Source organism: Lithobates pipiens, unplaced genomic scaffold, assembly GCF_037356315.1.
Source record: "Lithobates pipiens isolate NorthernLeopardFrog02 unplaced genomic scaffold, aLitPip1_a1.2 Scaffold_10, whole genome shotgun sequence".
Classification (NCBI taxonomy): Eukaryota; Metazoa; Chordata; class Amphibia; order Anura; family Ranidae; genus Lithobates; species Lithobates pipiens.
Window position 1 is genome coordinate 24,993,207 of NW_027507686.1, and position 22,475 is coordinate 25,015,681.

At 42.6% G+C, this 22,475-nt stretch overlaps 1 protein-coding gene across 11 annotated transcripts in view; it reads left to right on the plus strand.

Annotated features, from left to right (window-relative positions):
* LOC143928148 (F-box only protein 31-B-like) overlaps positions 1-22,475 on the plus strand; it is a 219,652-nt gene that overhangs the window by 96,339 nt on the left and 100,838 nt on the right. For all 11 annotated transcript variants that reach the window (XM_077452897.1, XM_077452871.1, XM_077452879.1 and 8 more), the window contains 2 exons: positions 17,293-17,395; positions 20,285-20,419. Coding sequence is in view for 4 of the 11 variants with exons in the window: in XM_077452879.1 (XP_077309005.1) it covers positions 17,293-17,395 (103 nt within the window). In the remaining 7 variants the exon portion in view is untranslated. The remainder of the gene's footprint in view (positions 1-17,292; positions 17,396-20,284; positions 20,420-22,475) is intronic.

Below are 22,475 nucleotides of genomic sequence, written 5' to 3' on the forward strand. Positions count from 1 at the left end.
TAGGGGGTCTACTTTCCAAAATGGGGTCATTTGGGGGGGTTTTGTACTGCCCTGCCATTTTAGCACCTCAAGAAATGAGATAGGCAGTCGTAAACTAAAAGCTGCGTAAATTCCAGAAAACGTACCTTAGTTTGTAGATGTGACAACTTTTGCGCAAACCAATAAATATACAATTATTGACTTTTTTTTTACCAAAGACATGTGGCTGAATACATTTTGGCCTATATGTATGACTAAAATTGAGTTTATTGGATTTTTCTAATAACAAAAAGTAGAAAATATCATTTTTTTTCAAAATTTGCGGTCTTTTTACGTTTATATCGCAAAAAATAAAAATCGCAGAGGCAATCAAATACCATCAAAAGAATGCTATATTTGTGGGAAGAAAAGGACGCAAATTTTGTTTGGGTACAACATTGCATGACCGCGCAATTACCAGTTAAAGCAGCGCAGTGCCAAAGTGTAAAAAGACCTCTGGTCATTTACCAGCAAAATGGTCCGGTCTGAAAGTGGTTAAACAAGAAAAAGGATCTTTTTTTGCCGCACATCCTACAAAATCTAGTCATGGAGGTCCCCCAAGGCTGAGTCCAGTGGACAGGGCGAAACATGTCAGAGCGGGCAAGGCCTGGATGGATTCTGAGCTGAGACTGTTGCTACCATCACTACCTATGGGTTTTGTTGGATGTGCGGGAATGATCCTTCTCCTTGTTTGCATATTTCAGAGGAAATTGAGATATTCACGTATTTATTTCATTGGTGAGTCAGTCTATTTCTTGGCCTATTCCTCTTTGTTTCGGCCTCCCATCTTTTTTTTCTTGCGCAGTTAGCACTTCATGTGCAATTCATTGAGGGTCACACATCATCCCCATCTATTCTGATTTTCATGGCAGTTTCCATTGGCTTTCTTTCTTTAGCCACTTTCAGACAGGACCATTTTGCTGGCTTAAGACCAGACTCGCACTTTTTGCGATTCAGCACTGCGTCACTTTAACTGACAATTGCATGGTCGTGCGACGTGGCTCCCAAACAAAATTGACGTCCTTTTTGTCCTACAAATAGAGCTTTCTTTTGGTGGTATTTGATCACCTCTGCGTTTTTTTTTGTGTGCTATAAACAAAAAAAAGCGTAAATTTTGAAAAAAACTCATTATTTTTTACTTTTTGCTATAATAAATATTTGCCAAAAATATATATATAAAAAAACATTTTTTTTCCTCATTTTAGGCCGATACGTATTCTACATGTTTTTGGTAAAAAAAATCGCAATAAGTGATAATTGATTGGTTTGCGCAAAATATATAGCGTTTACAAAATAGGGAGTTTAGATAGTTTTATAGCATTTTTATTAATTTTTTTTTTTACTATTAATGGCGGCGATCATCGATTTTTTTTTAATTTTTTTTTTATTGTGACTGCGACATTATGGTGGACAAATCAGACATTGTTGACACATTTTTGGGACCATTGTCATTTATACAGCAATCAGTGCTATACAAATGCACTGATTCCTGTGTAAATGACACTGGCAGTGAAGGGGTTGACCAGGGGGTGGCAGTGTATGGGTTAAGTGTGTCCTAGGGGCGTGTTACTAACTGTGGGGGGCTGGGCTGTGTGTTAGTGAACACCGATCTCTGCTCCAATAACAGGGAGCAGAGATCAGTATCATTTGTTGCTAGGCAGAACGGGGAGATATTTACTTCCGCATCTCCCCCTTCAGCTTCCCCGTGAGACGATCGCAGGTATCCCTGCGGCGATCGAGTCCACGGGACCCGCGACCAGACCCACGGGGGTCCCGAACAGCGTCCCACGCACGTGATTGCATGGCGGCATTCTTAAAGGGACGTACCTGTACGCCCATATGCCTGTCAGTGCCATTCTGCCGACATACATCGTCATGGAAGTGGGAAGTGGTTAATTTTCGACCTTAGTAACCTTCTTTTACCTTCATACTCCTCTTGGTACTACCAGCTCCTCCTGAGCTCTTGGGAGTGAAATGGCCCACAGAGTAAAGAGTAATGAGCTTCTTCTTTTTGCTTGGTGTCCATCCTCTGAGGAAAGGGCTTCTACAACAGAGGCCTGCTATGCATTGCAGTTAAACATTCCCTTTTAGGAGGCCTACATTTACAGCCGTGTCTCCTCCTTTCTACGGCTCCCCTCTAAGGATTCAGTCACACATATCTTCCCAAATCCAGGCTTTGTCTGCTATGCCCTCTGCCTCTTTAGATAACCCATTGTGCTCTGGGAATGTATTTACTTGTCATCTGATGTTTATTGACAACAGTAAAATTGTATATGCATAATATAAGTTGTATCTAATAGCAGTGTACAAAGAAGGACAGCTACAGCAGTTTAGAACTAGCTTTTGAAGTAAGGTGCACATGGAAGGGCTTTGCACAACACAAAAACAAAAGATTTCCCAGCACACTTACCAGCTTGCCTGCAAATAAATCCAAAAATGCACAATCTAACACTTGACATTAAAAACAGAGGTCTTAGTTGCACACATTTGCAAATGGGGAAGCTGCACTGCTTTGCCAAGGCTGCTCTGTAAAGTGCGAGGTCCTAAGGCCTCGTTCACACAAGGCGTATGAATCCATACCCCGTGTGAGGGCAGTGGGTACAGGCACTCCATGCATCCCCGTGCAGGCAGTCACATTGCACACATTTGCAAATGTATGTGGAAGCTGCACTGCCTCGTCAAGGCTCCTCTGTACAGTGCAGTTTTTTTTTTTTTTTTTTTTTTGTGTTTTTTTTGTGTGATTATCCAGACCCGTGTAGATGTAGAGGAAGGCGAAAAAAACCCTGATAAAGCATGGTGTCATTTGCTCTAACAGGGAAAAAATTCCTTCCTGACCCCCGAAGGCGATCGGATTACTCCCTGTATTATACATCTGTGGGTGGACATTACAATGTCTTTTGATGGTTTTCAATTTAAAACAGCTTGTTTGATGAATATCAAAAAGTAATGTACAAAAATGAGGAATCTTTGTTCATCAGGATCTTTGAATATGATATCAATGTCTTTACAGATGAACTGTCCTCCCCAAATTTCTCATGAATATATCGGTATATAGATCCAATCCATTATGTCACATCAAGAACTATTGTCCAAATATGGGAGGAATCTTCATCATCATATCCATCCACCTCTTTAATGCTGGATTCACACATATGCAGTTTTAGTGCTATTTGCAGTTTGCAGATTTGCACTACAGTCCATTTAACATTGTTTCCTATGGAACACATTCTGTAGTGCAAAATGCAAAGAGCACTAGAAATGCATAGGTGTGAATCCAGCCTACGGGGACGCAGCGGCTGGACAAACACAGCCCTAATTTAACAGGTGTGCAGGAGTGGGTGAGTGGCCCTGAATGCACACAAATTAGGACCTGTGTTCCCCGGCTGCCCGGCTGCTCCGTCCCCATAGCGTAACATAGGCTGTCAGCACCCTGCTGTGGGTGAGCTTGCTGGTTGGCATCCTGCTGTGGGTGGGTTATTGGCCGGCGCCCTGATGCAGGTGGGCTTGCTGGCTGCCACCCTGATGCGGGGAGGCTTGCTGGCTGACACCCTAATGTGGGGGCTTGCTGGCTGGCACCCTGATGTTGGTGGGCTTGCTGGCTGGCACCCTGATGTTGGTGGGCTTGCTGGCTGGCACCCTGATGTTGGTGGACTTGCTGGCTGGCACCCTGATGTTGCTGGGCTTGCTGGCTGGCACCCTGATGTTGCTGGGCTTGCTGGCTGGCACCCTGTTAGAGAAATTAAGTATTATACCTCTAAATGTCAACTATGAATATGCCTAGAAATATAGCTTTATCTTAATTAAGTTTAAAATGCTTAGAAATATGTTTTATATAACCCTATTATACTTCAATATGCTGAATAATCATATAACTATGAAAATGCTTACATTAGCAGAAATTGAAAAACACATAGCTCACATCAATGCCAATGATGGATGCATGGATTTTTGAAGCCTGAACGTACATGTAACCATTTCTCTTGAATATGGAATTAATGTCTTACCTTGACTTGAGAGACGGTCTGATTATTCTCCAACACACCCTGCTGTGGGTGGACTTGCTGGCTGGCAGGCACCCTGTTGCAGGTGGGCTTCATGGCTCGCACTCTGCTGTGGGTGGACTTGCTGGCTGGCAGGCACCCTGTTGCGGATGGGCTTCATGGCTCGCACTCTGCTGTGGGTGGACTTGCTGGCTGGCAGGCACCCTGTTGCAGGTGGGCTTCATGGCTCGCACTCTGCTGTGGGTGGACTTGCTGGCTGGCAGGCACCCTGTTGCAGGTGGGCTTCATGGCTCGCTGGCTGGCAGGCACCCTGTTGCAGGTGGGCTTCATGGCTCGCACTCTGCTGTGGGTGGCTCCTCTGTACAGTGCAGTTTTTTTTTTCATCTGTATCTTCTGAGGATGATATCAATGTCTTTACAGATGAATTGTCCTCTCCGTATCTCTCATGAATATATGGGTATAGCAGTACAATCCACGTATTATGTCACATCAAGAACTATTGTCCAAATATGACCAATCTTCATCATGTCCATCCACCCTTGGGCTTTCTGGCTTGCAGCCTGCTGTGGCTGGCTGGCTTGCCTCCCTGCTGTGGGTGGGCTTGCTGGCTGGCCTCCCTGCTGTGGGTGGGCTTTCTGGCTTGCAGCCTGCTGTGGCTGGCTGGCTGGCCTCCCTGCTGTGGGTGGGCTTGCTGGCTGGCCTCCCTGCTGTGGGTGGGCTTGCTGGCTGGCCTCCCTGCGTTGGGTGGGCTTTCTGGCTGGCACCCTGCTGTGAATGGGCTTTCTGTCTGGCACCCTGCTGTGGGTGGGCTTGCTGACTGACACCTTGCTGTGGGTGGATGGCTGGCTGACACCTTGCTGTGGTTGGCTGGCTGGCACCCTGATGTGGGTGGGCTTGCTGGCTGGCACCCTGATGTTGGTGGGCTTGCTGGCCGGCACCCTGATGTTGGTGGGCTTGCTGGCCGGCACCCTGATGTTGGTGGGCTTGCTGGCCGGCACCCTGATGTTGGTGGGCTTGCTGACTGGCACCCTGATGTTGATGGGCTTGCTGACTGGCACCCTGATGTTGGTGGGCTTGCTGACTGGCACCCTGATGTTGGTGGGCTTGCTTACTGGCACCCTGATGTTGGTGGGCTTGCTGACTGGCACCCTGATGTTGGTGGGCTTGCTGACTGGCACCCTGATGTTGGTGGGCTTGCTGGCTGGCACCCTGATGTTGGTGGGCTTGCTGGCTGGCACCCTGATGTTAGTGGGCTTGCTGACTGGCACCCTGATGTTGATGGGCTTGCTGACTGGCACCCTGATGTTGGTGGGCTTGCTGACTGGCACCCTGATGTTGGTGGGCTTGCTTACTGGCACCCTGATGTTGGTGGGCTTGCTGACTGGCACCCTGATGTTGGTGGGCTTGCTGACTGGCACCCTGATGTTGGTGGGCTTGCTGACTGGCACCCTGATGTTAGTGGGCTTGCTGACTGGCACCCTGATGTTGATGGGCTTGCTGACTGGCACCCTGATGTTGGTGGGCTTGCTGACTGGCACCCTGATGTTGGTGGGCTTGCTTACTGGCACCCTGATGTTGGTGGGCTTGCTGACTGGCACCCTGATGTTGGTGGGCTTGCTGACTGGCACCCTGATGTTGGTGGGCTTGCTGACTGGCACCCTGATGTTGGTGGGCTTGCTGGCTGGCACCCAGATGTTGATGGGCTTGCTGGCTGGCACCCAGATGTTGGTGGGCTTGCTGACTGGCACCCTGATGTTGGTGGGCTTGCTGGCTGGTACCCTGATGTTGCTGGGCTTGCTGGCTGGCACACTGATGGAACACACTCTCCACTAAACACTACACTACACTACACTACACTACACACTAAACACACCACACATTAAAAACTAAACACACCACACATTACACACTAAACACACGACACACGACACACACCACACACTACACACACACCACACTACACACTATAGGTTGATCATGTCGATGTTAGGGAATCCAGGCAAGAATACTTTCTTTCCTGGAATTTCCAATGCCTTGCCATCTATCGCTGACGGAGGAAGTCGAGAAGATGTTTCCATGTCCATGTTGGTGGGCTGTAAAATGAAAAACAAATATGAGATTCTGTATTCATAGATTTCTGACCTGAGTAAATATCAGGATATTGCTTAAAGCCCAATTCCTGAAACAAGTATAAATTACCCTTGCAGTATTTGTGTGTGTGTGTGTGTGTGTGGGGGGGGGGGGGGGGGGGATTTTGTGCCTAGGGGTAGAGGAATAAGGTATACTAATGTATTCCTTTCTTTGGACAGCCTTCATCTATGCAACCCATCCCTCACAGACCTTCTCTAAAGCTTTCCCAGCCACGGTCACATTCTTACCCCCACATACAATGTAAGACTGATAGGCCTGTATTGTACATGATGATGCAGAGAGGTTAGGGCTAGGTCCCTCTTTCTCTGCCCCTAGAGTTTACAAGCAATAAAACATTAGAGTGTGGGGTGGGGGTGGTGGTTGCCTATTGCGCAATCTATTTATTTTTTGAGTTGGGCTTTAACATTGACTAACTTCTTTAATACAACCTAGAACCTTCTTCCTCTTTCCATGCAGTGGAGGAGCAGATAGGATACAAATCTAGATGCAAACTACATGTCTGGTCCCATGCCTTCCACCACATCATGATGGTGAAAGTCACATGTCCTAGACACCCCAGACATTGTATTATGAACCATTGCACCTTCTCACTTCAACTATCACTCCCAGCTGTGCACCAATGGGGTTTATTTACTAAAACTGGAGAGTGCAAAACCTGGTGCAGCTCTGCATGGTAACCAATCAGCTGACATGTTTTTGTCAAAGCTTTATTGAACAAGCAGAAAGTTAGAAGCTGATTGGCTACCATTCACAGCTGCATCAGATTTATCACTCTCCAGTTTTAGTAAATCATCCCCATTGTGTCTGATGCCTAGAAAGTTACATTCTTATTTACTTCCGTAGAAAATGAAATATTGACTGATTAACTGTGAGGTTTTCCTGCAGGCTGGGATATGTCTGTACCCCCTATATTAGCTGTAAGGACACAGCAATGCTCCTTACAGTGTGTAACAATCTTCTTTTTGAATCCTCATCCTATAAAGATTTGTGTACTTACCGGACCTACAGAGAAAGGGGGCCGTCCTTTCCCTTGTTCCATCGACTTCCAATTGATGAACCTCATGAATGGATGCCGTCTTATGTCGCTGCCAACTCCAAGCCTCTTCTCCGGACATTTGCATAGCAGCTATAAAAGAGAAATTAAGAGTTATTTTGAGTTCATTTTGCACTTTTTAGAAAAGAAAAAAAAAACTTTGACTACAGTGCGTCTCCTCCTGGGCGGTCCTTTCACCCATTGGAGGATCATAGCATGTGAAGGCACATATATAGCCAAGTACAGGTGCTGGATGTCTACTGACATGGATGGAATTCATATTATATTCCAGCACAACAAATCAGTGTTGTGCTGGAATGTTATGTTATGATGTGCCGCCATTAGATCGCTTCTAACTCCCTGAGATCTTTAGATTGGTGGTGACACTTTAAGGAGAATTACAGCCACAAGAAAAGGGAGGAGATTGGATATTTTTAAAGATCTTTTTTTCTTCTCATTAACATCATTTATCAGCACCGGGCGATAAAAGCAGTTTAATGAATGGAGTTGGAATGGGTTAGAACCCCTCTGTTAGGTTGTGGTTGCTTTCTGTGTCCCCCCTTTGTGAGATTTCCATGTCCTCAGGACATGATATGAAACAAAATGTCTACAACAGGGACACAATGACGGCAGGTGATCTAATCCTCCCCACTATGTTCAAAACAATAATAAATGGGGAGGAGTTCTGCTTTAATAACCTCATACAATGTGCACATCAGCGATTGACCCCATGTGACATCATCGTCTGAGCCCTAAGCCCCAGGATGAAGTATTCCCATTGGATCTACACCATGGAATGAAGAAGCCAAACTACCCAACAATCCAGCTGACAACCAGAATTGGCAACACCCCTACATTATACCGCTAAAGCAGCAGCAGTAGGCCTAGAAACCTTCCCTGTGCTTCTTCAGAATTAGAAAATGTCTTGTACTTACTCCTCCTAGGAAGTGCTTCAGATGTTGGTCCATGTCCGGGGGGTAAACAGGATCTTCGTAATTCACGGCCCTCCTGTATACCTGAGTGGTATCGTCACGGAATGGTACAGTTCCTGTGGCCATCTTGTATATGACAACCCCCATGGAAAACCAGTCGGGTGCAAACTGGTAGAAGTCGCCATTGATAACCTGGTAATCAGAGAAGAGAAATCAGTTACTTAGTTCCTACAAACTTAGCATCCTTTTATAGGAGAAATAATAATATATATTCATTGAACGTGTATTCTAAGGGAGGCATTTACAAAGCATCAGTATGTCCTTATTGTGGCAATAGCGCTACTTTAATAAAAATGACATTTATAAAGCACAGCGGTGGAATTGGGACTTTGAGTGCTATTACAGGGAATGGGTGTAAACATAAAAAAAAAAAAAACGAGCGAGAGCCTAGTCATGTGATTCACCCTAATCAAATCAGAGTTCTCTTAGTGATATCTGCTCTCCAGTAGAAATCATTGCAACATTAACCTTGATGTAGCTTTTTAAAATTTGATATGTTTACTATTTCATATGTCCATTATTATAGATATTGTAGCTAGACTCGCTTTAAGCAAGAGGAATAGCAAAGAACAACCACTGTGCCCAACAGCTAACCAGGAGGCAGAGGCGGCATACGCAATGGCTGCCCCCATGGACATATATTAACCACTTCAGCCTGGACTAATTGGCTGGCCAAAGACCAGAGCAATTTTTGTGATTCAGCACTGCGTTGTTTTAACTGACAATTGCCTGGTCATGCTATGTGGCTCCCAAACAAAATTTACGTCTTTTTTTCCCCCCCCCCACAAATGGAGCTTTCTTTTGGTGGTATTTGATCACCTCTGTGGTTTTATTTTTTGCATTAAAAACAAAAAAAGAGCAACAATTTTGAAAAAAAGCAATATTTTTTACTTTTTGCTATAATAAATATCCCCCAAAAGAATATAAAAACTAATTTTTTTCCTCAGTTTAGGCTATATATTCTTCTACATGTTTTTGGTATAAAAATAAAATCACAATAAGCGTTTGATTGGTTAACCACTAGGGGGCTAGGAAGGGGGTTAAGTGTGTCCTAGGGATGTGTTCTAACTGTTAGGGGGTGTGGCTATGAGTGGCACATCACTGATCGCTGCTCCCTATAGCAGATGAACAGTGACAGGTCACTAGGAAGAACGGGGAGAAGTTGTGTTTACACTGACATCTCCCCGTTCTTCAGCTCCGTGACACGATCGCGGGACACCGTCAGACATCGAATTTGCGTGTCCCATGGGCATGATCTTGGAGCTTGCACGCGACCACACAACAGCAAATTTAAAGGGACGTACCTCTACGCCCATTTGCCTATCCGTGCCATTGTGTTGACGTATATGTTCGTGCGGCGGTCAGCAAGTGGTTAACATATTTTTTTAAAATAATTTTAAGAGCTTAACCACTTGTGGACCGCCTAACGGGGATGTACGTCCTTTTTTTGAAGAGGGATATCTCGGTAACGGCAGCAGCTGCTGCCACAACCGAGATATCCATCTCTTCAGGCGGCGGTCGGCTGTACGATAATGGTGGTCTCCGCGGCTGATTCGCCGTAAGATCACCGCTATCGGCGGCGGAAGAGGTGCCACCCCCCTCCCGCCGCCCTCCCGCACCTTCCGCCACTTACTGGAGCCGTCGGTAGCGGCGGAGGCGATCGGGTCCTCTTCCTAGCTGGGCATAGAGACAAGTGAGGCTAAGATGGCCCCCACTCGTCTCTATACCATAGGAGGGCGGAAGCGACGTCAAAACGTCACTTCCGCCCATACCTCTTAAAGGTATATATTTTTTTAAATGTCAGATTTTCTTTCTTTTTTTTTTTTTTAGCCCAAATATGAGATCTGAGGAGTTTTTGACCCCAGATCTCATATTTAAGAGGACCTGTCATGCTTTTTTCTATTACAAGGGATGTTTACATTCCTTGTAATAGGAATAAAAGTGATCCATTTTTTTTTTTTTTTAAAACAGTGTAAAAATAAATAAAATCAATTAAAATAAATAAGAAATTTTTTTTTTTTTAAAAAACACCCCGTCACGACGAGCTTGCGCACAGAAGCGGGCGCATACGTGAGTAGCGCCCGCATATGAAAACGGTGTTCAAAACCATACATGTGAGGTATCGCCGCGATCGGTAGAGCGAGAGCAATAATTCTAGCCCTAGACCTCCTCTGTAACGCAAAAAATGCAACCTGTAGAATTTTTTAAATGTCGCTTATGGAGATTTTTAAGGCTAAAAGTTTGACGCCATTCCACGAGCGGGCGCAATTTTGAAGCGTGACATGTTGGGTATCAATTTACTTGGCATACCATTATCTTTCACAATATAAAAAAAAATTGGGCTAATTTTACTGTTGTCTTATTTTTTTTTTATTCAAAAAAGTGCATTTTTAAAAAAAAAAGTGCGCTTGTAAGACCGCTGCGCAAATACGGTGTAAAAAAAAGTATTTCAATGACCGCCATTTTATTCTCTAGGGTGTTAGAAAAAAAACAATATAAAATGTTTGGGAGTTCTAAGTAATTTTCTAGCAAAAAAAACAGTTTTAAACATGAAAACACCAAGTCTGAAAAAGAGGCCTGGTCCTTAAGTGGTTAATGATTACCAATCAGGTGTTTTACATTGCAGGGTTCTGTATGCAATCTAAAATGTTTATATTACAAGTATCAGAGGGATAGTGATTGGATTGTGATATGCTGAATAGATGAGGTCTAGTGTTGGGTAAAAAGAGCGTGACTTACTTCTGGCGCTATGTATCCAATCGTTCCGGCTACGCCCGTCACCTTCCTATTACCAAACAGATCCATTTCTGCCAATCCATAGTCTGCAATACGGACGTGACCTTCATTGTCCATTAAGATGTTGCTTAACTTGAGGTCTCTATGAACTATGCCACGTCCGTGGAGGAACTCAAGTCCGCAGGCTATTTCCGCCGCAATGAATCTATAAAAGAGAAAAATGAATTAGATTTTACAGTGATTAGACTTAAGTATAAACATTATCCATGGGCAGGGGGAGGGAGTACCTGGCTCTATCCCATTACCGGTCCCAACTTTGAGCTTGTTTAGGTTACCGTACGGTTGGAGTTCTGGGCATGGCACCTGCTCACCATTTCTGGTTTTTCTGGAGTCTCCTGGGAGAACCCATTGGTAGGATCCAGGCTGTAAACATGCTTGTCACAGCAATAGGCATGTGACTGGTACTATAAGACCCCAAGTCTCTCCTCTGCCCTTAACAGCATTCACAACACCGAGATCTGAGTTTTTGAATGATTTTGATTTCTTAAAAATGTCAGGTCTCAATGTCATCACATCCGTGGTACCATAGCGGAGAGCCGATCGATCACGATCACAGCTTTGTTCAGCTGTCTGACCAGCCAGTAGACGTGCCGGCTGGTCGCCTGGGTCTCCCGGTAGGATGAGAGAGCCTGAGAAATCTGTGGTAGGTGCCGGGAGTGGAGGAAGTCCCCTCCTGCTGCATGTAAAACCAATCCAGCTGTTAGTTAGACCGCCACCTCTAAAAAGCAGTACCAGGGTTATGAGGTACCAGTACATCATTGGTCCAGAAGTGTTAACCCCTTCGTGCTGGTGGTATGCATATATGTGGCCTCTAGGTGGGTGGGAATTAACACTGAGAGGCCGCATGTATGGGTGCCAGAATGTAAACAGAGCTGTCCTGAGGATGCACTCCTGGCACAGTTACTGCTGCCTAAAGGAAAGCTCCCGATATCTACATGCGATTGGGAGCTCTCTGATCATGTGACCACTGTGACAGCCAATCATGGCAGTGGTCACATGATCAGAAACCCAGCTCCATCTCCCGGCAAACCTCTTAGAGAACGTTACTAGGTGACTCTGGACTGTCTCCATCTCCTTCCCCACATGGTGCAATCACTGCCGCTTTGGAGAAACTGGGATTGCAGAATGCCATGTGTGTGAACAGTCTACTTGGAACACCAACCCTACTATGATAATATAGCGTATCTAAGCTTGGGAGAGGCGCGTGGTCCCCAATTTTTGGCGGGACGGAGTGACATTACTCTAAAGTATCTACGTCAGATCTGGGTGGACTGATGTAGCTACGCATTCTAATGGAGTCCAATGTAATTCTAAACTCCTAAAAGCCTGGATTGTAAAGCAACATATCTTATAAAGATTACTTTCTATTCTATTCTCATTGTGGTGATGAGACTTACCTTATGACGGAAATAGGAAGAGGGAAATGTTTATTGGTGAAATCAAACAGATCCCCTCCAGAGACGTATTCCATAGCGAAACAGGCAGAATGGCGGGTCTGAAAAGTGGTGTAAAGTTGGGTGAGGAATGGACACCCTGCCGCCATCTGCATGACCTTCTGCTCTGTTTCAATGGCGCTACGTTGATCTGAAGTCTTCACTACAGACTTGATGGCCATGATCTTCTTGGCTGCAGAATGAGTTGCCAGAAAGACCTGTCCGAATCCGCCTTCTCCGAGCAGGCGGTGCAATATGAAAGGTGACTGGCTGTCGCCGTGTGATGGTATTGATTGGACATTTCCTGCTGTGACAAGTTTGATGTTTCTAGTGTCACAGCTCGGGGGAGTGACAAGAGGCGGGACTTCTGCTGCTGCAATCCTCAGAGGCTTTCTAGCTGGTGCGGCATTTCTCATGATCTTTCTAATCGCTGAAATATTTCTCATGCCCTCTCTAGTGTCACAGCCGGGGGGAGTAACAAGAGGCGAGACTTCAGCGGCGACGGCAATTTTCATGGGCTTTCTAGCTGGCGCGGCATTTTTCATGATCTTCCTAATGGCTGCAATATTTCCCCTGATGTTATTAGGGACACAGCTCTGGGGAGTCCTCACAGATGATATGGTGTGGACTACATCCCTATCATGATCCAGAAAGCCATTAAATGGCTCAGGTCTTATCTCTGCAATCATGCTTTCCATTATAAATGGTCTCATTTCACTGGTTAAAAACACAGTGAAAATCATACGCTAGAAGAAGAAATCTCTTAGGAGCTCAGAATAGGTCTTCACACCAAGAGAAGTCAGACTCTTCTGAGCTCCACAGGTGTGAGACTGCTTTTTATAGCGGCACTGCCAATGACATCCTAGAGCTGGTCACACTGACCAATCACGTCGCAGTGCTTGTCACGCCGGCCAATCAAATCACAGTGCTGGTCACCGTGACTCCTCCCCTAAGTTGGCAAAAAGCCAGCCAGTACAGTCACATGACCTCAGCCAGTACATTTCTGGATTTCAACTGTCAACTGTCAGATTTCAAATTTTCTCTATTCTGTGGGGGAGGGGAGGATGAGATGACTGCTGAGATTTACATTTCTGCAATAAACAAGTTTATTTCTGTTTTACTTCCCATAAATAGATAGATAGATAAATGTAAAATTCAGATGTGTGGCAAATAACAAGAACGACCCCATCCATGAAATGTGATGTCCTCATATTGACAAATTTCACAAAGATAACACACCAGGATAAGGATCCTTCTCCCCCTGTCAACTCCAGAAGGTTTTAACCCTTTCATGACCAGAACTTTTTTGCTATTTAGCACTGTTCTACTTCAATTGGCAATTACATCATTATGCAACACTGTATACAAATGAAATTTACACATTTTTTTACCCACAAATAGAGCTTTCTTTTGGTAGTATTTGATCTCCACTGGGAATTTTTATTATGTAAATAAACAGAAAATTCAAATGTAAAAAAGACCAAAATTTCCAGTTATAAAATATATCCAATAAAATAGTTAAAAAAAATCTTCATAAATTTAGACCAAAATGCATTCTGCGACTTGACTTTGATTAAAAAAAAAGTATAAATTGTTTTCTTATAGTGTTTACAATATTTTCTTTAAAAAGTAAATAAATGAAAAAAATCCAAAAATGAAAAAAAAAAAAATATTTTCAGTTTTTAAATATATCGAATAAAATAATTAAAAAAATCGAATTTCTACATAAATTTAGGGCAAAACGTATTCTGGTACATGTCTTTGGTTAAAAAATTTTTTTTTATATATTAATTGGTTTCTTTGTTATCTACAATCTTTTTGGTAATAAAAAAACATAAATAAAAATGACTGAAAAAACACAAAATTTAAAAAAAGGAATATTTTTTATTTTTAGTTAGGAAACATATCTAATAAAATAGTTTAAAAAAAATCTTCATAAAATTTTAACCAAAATGTATTCTGCTACATGTCTTTGATTTAAAAAAAGTATATATTTTTTTTCTTACTTATAGCGTTTGAAATCTTTTTGTTAAAAAAATAAAATAAATTAAAAAGACCAAAAATGTTATAAAACGTATCCAATAAAATAATTTAAAAAAAATCTAATTTCTATATAAATCTAGGCCAAAATGTATTCTGGTAGATAGTAAAAAAATAATAGCAATAACAAAAACATATTGCTTCATTCATTTAGGCCAATATGTATTCTGTTTATATATTTTTGGTTAAAAAAAAATTGGAAAAAAGAAAAAAAAAATTGGGAAAAACATTATTTATTTTTAATGAAAACACCGAAAATTTTTAAAAAAGGAATCGTTTTTATTTTCAGTTATAAAACATATCCAATAAAATAATTAAAATAATCAAATGTTTTCACAAGTTTAGGTCAATATGTATTCTGCTACATTTTTTTGGTAAAAAAAATAATCCCAATAAGCGTGTATTAAATGATAATTAAAACAATTTAATTTCTTCAAATTAATTTTAGGCCAGAATGTATTCTGCTACATGTCTTTGGAAAATAAAAAAAAGGTATATTAACTGGTTTCTTAGTTATAACCTCTGCAATCTATGGTGTATACAGTACTCTATATATTTGAAAATTGATCAGTACTGACAGCCTGTTCTATTTTTTGAGGCCCCTAACCACTTGACCTCCGAAAGATTTAACCCCCCTAATCACCAGGCCATTTTTGCGATAACTGACAATTGGTTGTGCGGCGCTGTACTCAAATAAAATTGATGTCTCCCCCTTCCCCACAAATCGCGCTTTCTTTTGGTGGCATTTGATCACATCCACTGATTTTATTTTTTGGGTTATAATCATAAAAACAACTACAATTTTTGGTCACAATAGACAATTAGATTTACATAATATACAAGTCACATTGCACAATATACAAAACAGTATTTTTTTTTACTTTCTACTATAAATCATATCCAATATATATATATATTTGGTAAAAAAAAAATTAAAAAAGACAAACAATTTGAAAAACTATTTTTTTAATGAAAAAACACCAAAAATTTAAAAAAATGAATATTTTTTATTTTGGCTTAATAAACATATCCAATAAAATTATGTAAAAAATCGAATTTCTTCATCAATTTAGGCCAATATGTATTCATATTTTTGTTTAATAAAAAATCCCAATAAGGGTATATTGATTGGTTTGCGAAAAAGTTATAGCTTCTACAAACTATGGGATATTTATATTAATTAATTTTATAGTAGTAATGGCAGCGATCTGCGACTTCTAACGGCACTGCGATGTTGCAGTGAAAATTTGGGACATCTAACTGGCACTATTTGGGGACTAGTGAGACTAATACAGTGATCAGTGCTAGAAAATATGCACTGTCACTGTACTAATGACACTGACTTAGAAGGGGTTAAACATCAGGGGTGAGCAAAGGGTTAAATGTGTGCCTGACCAGAGTTTTACTACTGTGGGGGAGGTGCTTGTACTAGGGGAAGGCATGGATCGGGGCCTCTGCTTAGCAGAGACACAGGCTCCATGTCTTCTCTACTGACAGACCGCCGTTCTGCCTGTGTACAGAATCATCACAGCAGGAGTGGGCCGGCGGCGGTGCCCACGCACTCCAGATCCGGAAGTACACGATCACGTATTGAGTATGTGATGTTGTGCAGCAGAACTGCCTTGCCGCCATATATACACAGTGTATGGTTGGCAAGTAATTAAAATGCCAGGACAGTCCAAATATCCCCCAAATAACCCATTTTTCGAAAGTAGACAGTCTGAGATAAGAGGACAAAAAATGTATTATGTATATATTTTTTTAACACACTTTTTGACCAGAGCAAAATAATGTGCCATATTAAGATTGTACTACTCTGGAGAAGTGATCATTATTATTATTATTATTATTATTTTTTATTTTTTTTTACACATTATGTTTGCATATAGCAATGAATTTTATTACTTTAAGCAAGAATTTTACTGAATGAAAGAATGAAATTGATTCATTTAGTTTATTTTGTTGTGATTGGACCCAGTCTGTACCATGTGACCAATGTCAGCTAACAGCACAATTGTACACAATGTATGGCTTGAAAGGAAGCCATCCATCAACTGTCATGTGACCTGCTGTGATCGTCTCTCCTCTACTCACGTCTATCATACATGAGTGAGGAAAAGCCGATCAACAGCTCTTCCTGTTTACATTGTGATCAGCCGTGATTGGACATGGCTGATCACATGGTAAAGAGCCTCCGCTGGAGGCTCTTTACTGAGATCGGTGTAGCGGTGTGTCTGGCTGACACACCGCACCATCGATCACGTTGGTGCGCACAGTGGCTGTTATCCTGCTGGACATCATCTGACGCCCAGTCAGGATAACGCAACCACCGCCCGGCCGTCGTTTTGCTATAGGCCGGGCGGGAAGTGGTTAAAGTGGAACTAAACCCTTCTCTCCTTTACAGCCAGGGGAGCTGCCATCTCAGCCTCTGTTTGATCTGCAGCAGCCATGGTGCTGCACATGTGATCAGTTATGTCACCAGTCATTTCATGGCTTAACATTTCAGCTGAGAGCACAAGCAACTGTGTCAGTTAGCATATTTGGCAGGCTTTGAATGTAACTGTTGCTAATCCATTAAATTGATGTTTTTAGTCCACTTTAAGCAAATCCTTGTGTGTGAATCTTTTGCCGAGATTCTTACCTGTAGATCCTACCAGTAACAGCACTTCCTGATGGGGACTTACAATGCTAAGACACTGCTTTGCAATTAGCAGCAGCGTTGTCTTGCTGTGTGCACTCTGCCATTGGGCTGTCATCTCTCGGTCAGCTGCCATCCCCGCATATCGATGTATTAACAATCTTGCGTTCTTTTTATTTTTTGCCGGCAGGAATTTCGCACATGACTGCGAGATGTCTTTGGGAGGAAGCTGGACGATATTTTCCACAAACAAAGCTCACCCTGATGAAATTCATCTATATCTGACAATATGAGTAAGTGAGGGGACATAAGGAAAAATTCTTCTTTTTCTTCTTCTTTCTTCTTTTCCTTCCCTCCTTTCCTCTTTTTCTTCTTTGTTCTTTTCCTTCCTTTCGTCTTTATCTTCCTTCCTTTCTACTTTTTCTTCTTCTTAATTAATTTCCTTCCTTCCTTTCTTTTTCTTCTTCTTTCCCTTCTTTCCTTTCTTTCTTCTTTTCCTTCCTTCCTTCATTTCTTCTTCTTTTTTTCTTCTTCTTTCTTCTTTTCCTTCCTTCCTCTTTCTTCTTCTTTTTTCTTTTTTCTTCCTTCAATCCTTCCTTTCTTCTTCCTCCTCCTCCGCCTCTGGTAATTTGTATTGAATAGGGGATGGTGATGTGTTTTCAGTGAGTCTCATCTTCAGCTATTATAATATTTACCTAAAGATAGTTCCTGATAGGACACTTCTGATCCATATTTGCCTGGTTCTATTTCAAATTCAGCTTTGTTATGCCGCGTACACACGATCGAACTGTATGACGTACTTAGTCCGTTGAAACACATTTCAACGGACAATCCGCTCGTGTGTGGGCTTCAGCTGACTTTTTCAGCGTGCAGTCCGGAGTACTAAGAATTTCGGTTTGCACAACAATCTTTCCGTCGTACTTTGGTTTCAGCGGACAATACGGTCGTCAGTATGCTGGTCCGACGGACTAAGAATGGCGCATGCCCAGAAAGGATTTACAGGGCGGAAGCGCTCTGTCTTGTAAAACTAGTGTTCGTATTGAAGCTAGCATATTCATCATGCTGCTAATTTTGTGTTTTTTTAATATAGCACATTCTTTTCTTCTTCATAATGCAAGAAAAGTGAAGTTGCTTTGCTGCTTATATTCACACAGAGTTATCACAAATGTCTTTATTCATCCTCATCCTATGATTAATATTCCAATTCGAGAATAAATAATAAAAAAAAATAACGGACGAATTAAGCTGAAGTCTGAAAAGCGCGAATCGTCTCTAACCAAACTTCCACTAACGCAAAGTCAGCAGAAGGAGCACAAAGGGTGCTTTGCTGTGTCTTGGACTTCCTATTTCTAGTCCCGTCGTACGTGCTGTACGTCATCGCGCAAGCTTTCGTCGGACTGTTTGTGTATCCGTGTGTGGTCAAGTCCTTTCAGTGGAAAGTACGTCGGATTGTCCGTCGGATTGTATGACGGACTAAGTCGTCATACAGTTCGATCGTGTGTACGTAGCATAAGAGCTCCTTCTAGTGGCTGTTTTTTTTTTTCAAGCTGGGTAAAAGGTTCAAGTGCACCTGCCAGTAACTTTCCATGTTTCCATGAATACATTTCTGACCTTTCATAATATACAGGAACAGTATAATTTTTCAGAAAAGTGTCACCCCATCTACCAACGAACGTTCATAAACGGTGCTGTATACAAGGGGTTAAAGCAAGCAGCAGCCATAAGCTTGCTATTTGTAGAGCCAGCGAAGGGCTTTTTACATGAAAGTGATCCCATTTATGATCACTTCTATAGGGCTCTGAATGGTACACCTTCCCACTGCCACCACTTGCGGTGCTTCTCAGGCCCTCCCATTCCTCTGGGATGATCAAGACTGCAGGAAATGGCTTTTCATATTTGTTCCCTGATCCCCTTTAAGATTAATGAATCCAGAAGAGATGTGTATTACCCAATTTCTGGGTTTACAGCTGCAACTCCTTGGTTACTGGAGCCGAGGATGCAGCTAATCAAGCATGACCTGTGCTTGATTAGCTGTAATGAAGGACAGGGGGAAAATTTGTAGTTTAAAAGCCCCCTATGTTATTCCATTGAGCAGGTGACCGGTTCTCTTCATGGAGACATTGGGGGTCTAGCCCCCCCCCCCCCAATGTCTCTATAAAAATGACCTATCACCTACCCAATGCAATAACATAGGGGGCTTGTTAGCCTATTAGACTATCAATTTCCCCACTATCCTCCATTACAGCTAATATATTACCCATTACATATAGGGGGTTATTTGCCTATTTGCCCCTTGTTATAGCAATAAAGTTAAGTAAAGAAAAAAGTGTAAAAAATATATTAAATACAATAAATAAATATTTATGTTTGTTTAAATAAATTAAATATTTTCCAGCGTATGAGATAACCTTTTACACTTAAAAAAACTGGCCAAAAATCGGGGGTTGTATTATTATACGCCGGATCAGCCCCTTCTGAGGGTTCGGTAATACTGTATGTAGCTTCGGCTACATACAGTATATACCGCTGAGACAATCCCGGTGAGCAATGTATTCATATGAATACAGAGCCTGCTCGGATTGGAGTAACAACCTCTGCCAGTCGGATTGGCATTGAGAGTCAGAGAGGCGCGGGCTGATGATGATACAGCCTCTGCCAATCCAAGCAGGCTTTGTATTCATTAATAGAATACATCGCTCACTGTGATTGGCTCCAGCAGGAAATAGGATATGGCGCCAGCTCTTCTGCTAGGACGAAATATCAAGCGTCGGAAGCCTCGGAAGGGGGTCGTCTTATACGATAAGTACAAGAAAAAAATGCTAAACAACTGTAAGATTAGGGGGCTGTCTTATATGCCCGCTCGTCTTATACACCGGCATATATGTAAGTAGAGAAAAAAGTATAAAAAAAGATATTATGTAAAATAATTCATTTTTGTTTTTTACCCCCAATATTTCCATAAAGATCACCTTTCACCTGCCCGATGCTATCACAAAATGCGATGATGTCATAAGTCTGCTGCAAGCAGGAGGGAGCGGTCTCCTCTCTGACAGTGATCAGTCTGTGCATTGTAACTTTGTAGCAAGTAGGGGCTGATCTGTGCCCGACATATGTGCACACCAAAGAAGTAGATGGTTGGCTTCTTTATCCTGTTTATCTTGTTCTTTTGTGTCTCTTTGCAGCAATTGCCTTACTTACTGTCGGACATATCGCCCACCTAGCCGGCCGGATGATCTGGTAAAGTCTGACTTTTTCACGGCCTGGAGATAGTCATGCTGAGTTTCCATGGGATGACTGCCAAGGCCACAGAAATAACGGTGAGCAGGAGCCTGATGTGTCCTTCTAATAGGAAGAATATTGAATCCTGTGAACAGAGCTGGAATTCTTTCCTGTTTCAGACCCGCCAATGGGAGGGGGAGGGGTGGCCACACACTGAGAATATTTAATTTCTTCATGTCTGTATATTGATACCTTGCTCTAAGCCAGTGATGGCGAACCTATGACACGCGTGTCAGTGCTGACACGCGTTGCCATTTGGGGTGACACGCACAGGATTTCATGCGATTCATCCTCGGCTCCTGCACGGCCGCCGAGGATGAAAGAATCTGTGCTGGAGGAACGCGGGGGGGCGGGACGTGTGATCTCCCCCGCCCACACTCACTTACTGTATCGCCGCCGCCCCTTTCTGAGCGCTGGGGCTGCTGGTAAGGCGTGCGTGCCGTGCGCACACACGTCATCAGCGCGGCGAGGGAGGACCCGCAGGAGAGGAGCGCGGGAACAGTGCGCGCCTCTCTCCAGTCAGGCCAGCACAGAGAGTCTACTCCTGGGACTGTCAGTTACGACCGCACCACAGCAGGGAACAGCGGAGTGCCAACGGGAACTGTGAGCGTCATTAGCAGCAACTATTGGGGTGCCATGGACTTGCCCACAATAACTGAGATAAGTGAGGGGGAGGTTGTGTTAGCTTGTTAGGCTAGTTAACCCCTAATTGGCTATCTATAATTCTATCTGCTGTCACTGGCCCACTGATGGAGCACCCAAAAAATAAAAAACAAAGGTTAAGTAAAGGGAGTGGTAGTAGCAGTGGCCGACCCTTTCAAGAGACATGGAGCGAGATGTATGGCATTATAGAAAAAAATGGCAGATCATTTTGCGTTCTATGTACTGAAACGGTAGTAAGCAGAACGTGGAATATAAATAGACATTTTGAAACTAATCATTCCCAGCTCTTGGAAAAAAGTGAGGATGATAGGAGGGAATACATTTCCAGGAAGCTACACCTTTATAAGAGCCAATCTAACTCCATCCTTAAATTTATAAAAGGCTCTACAAATTTAAACTCTGCAAGTTTGAGCATTGCTCACTCCATAGCTCAGCATGCAAAAGCGCTTAATGAGGGAGAATTTATTAAAGAAACTCTCCTAAGATGTGCGCCAGTTCTATTTCACGATATGCAGAATAAAGATGCAATTATTAAGAGAATATCTGAGTTACCACTCAGTAGAAATATCATAAAAGACCGAATAATGAGACTGAACACAAACGTACAACAGCAATTAAAGAGAGACATAAGGAATTGTAAATATTTTTCCATCTCTCTTGATGAAACTACTGATGTCACATCGCATGCTCAGTTGGCCATTATTGGTCGATATTCTGATGGTCACACAATGAGAGAAGAGTTGATAAAGTTAGTATCAGTGCCAACAAGTACATCAGGAAGCGAAATATGTAAGGTTGTTATGCAAACATTCTGCGACCTAAGCATTGATATATCTAAAGTTGTGTCAGTGACGACAGATGGTGCCCCAAACATGGTGGGGAAAAACGTTGGATTTGTGAAATTGTTTACAGAAGCTATTGGACATGCGATTGTGCCTTTTCATTGTATTATCCATCAGGAGGCTTTATGTGCCAAGGCAGGATTCACTGACTTAAATGACTTAATGTCAGTTCTAACAAAAATAGTTAATTTAATAGCTGCTCGCCCCCTTCACAAGCGAGAATTTTCAGCACTTTTACAGGAGGTTGATTCCACCTACAGTGGACTGCTGATGTACAATAATGTAAGATGGTTGAGCCGAGGAAAGGTTCTTGAGCGCTTTGTGGAGTGCTTTGAAGAAATTAAGGTATTTCTTGAAGAGAAGGATCTGGGAAACTTTCCTCAGCTCAATGATGATAAGTGGGTCAACACCCTGATGTTTTTTACAGATCTCTCTGTTCATGTTAATGAACTGAACTTAAAGTTACAAGGTTTTGGCAAAAGTATCGATGTTATGTTTGGATACATAAAAGCTTTTGAAAGTAAAGTAAAAATTTTCAAGCGGGATGTAGAAACTAAAACGTATAAGTATTTTCCTCGAGTACAAAAGC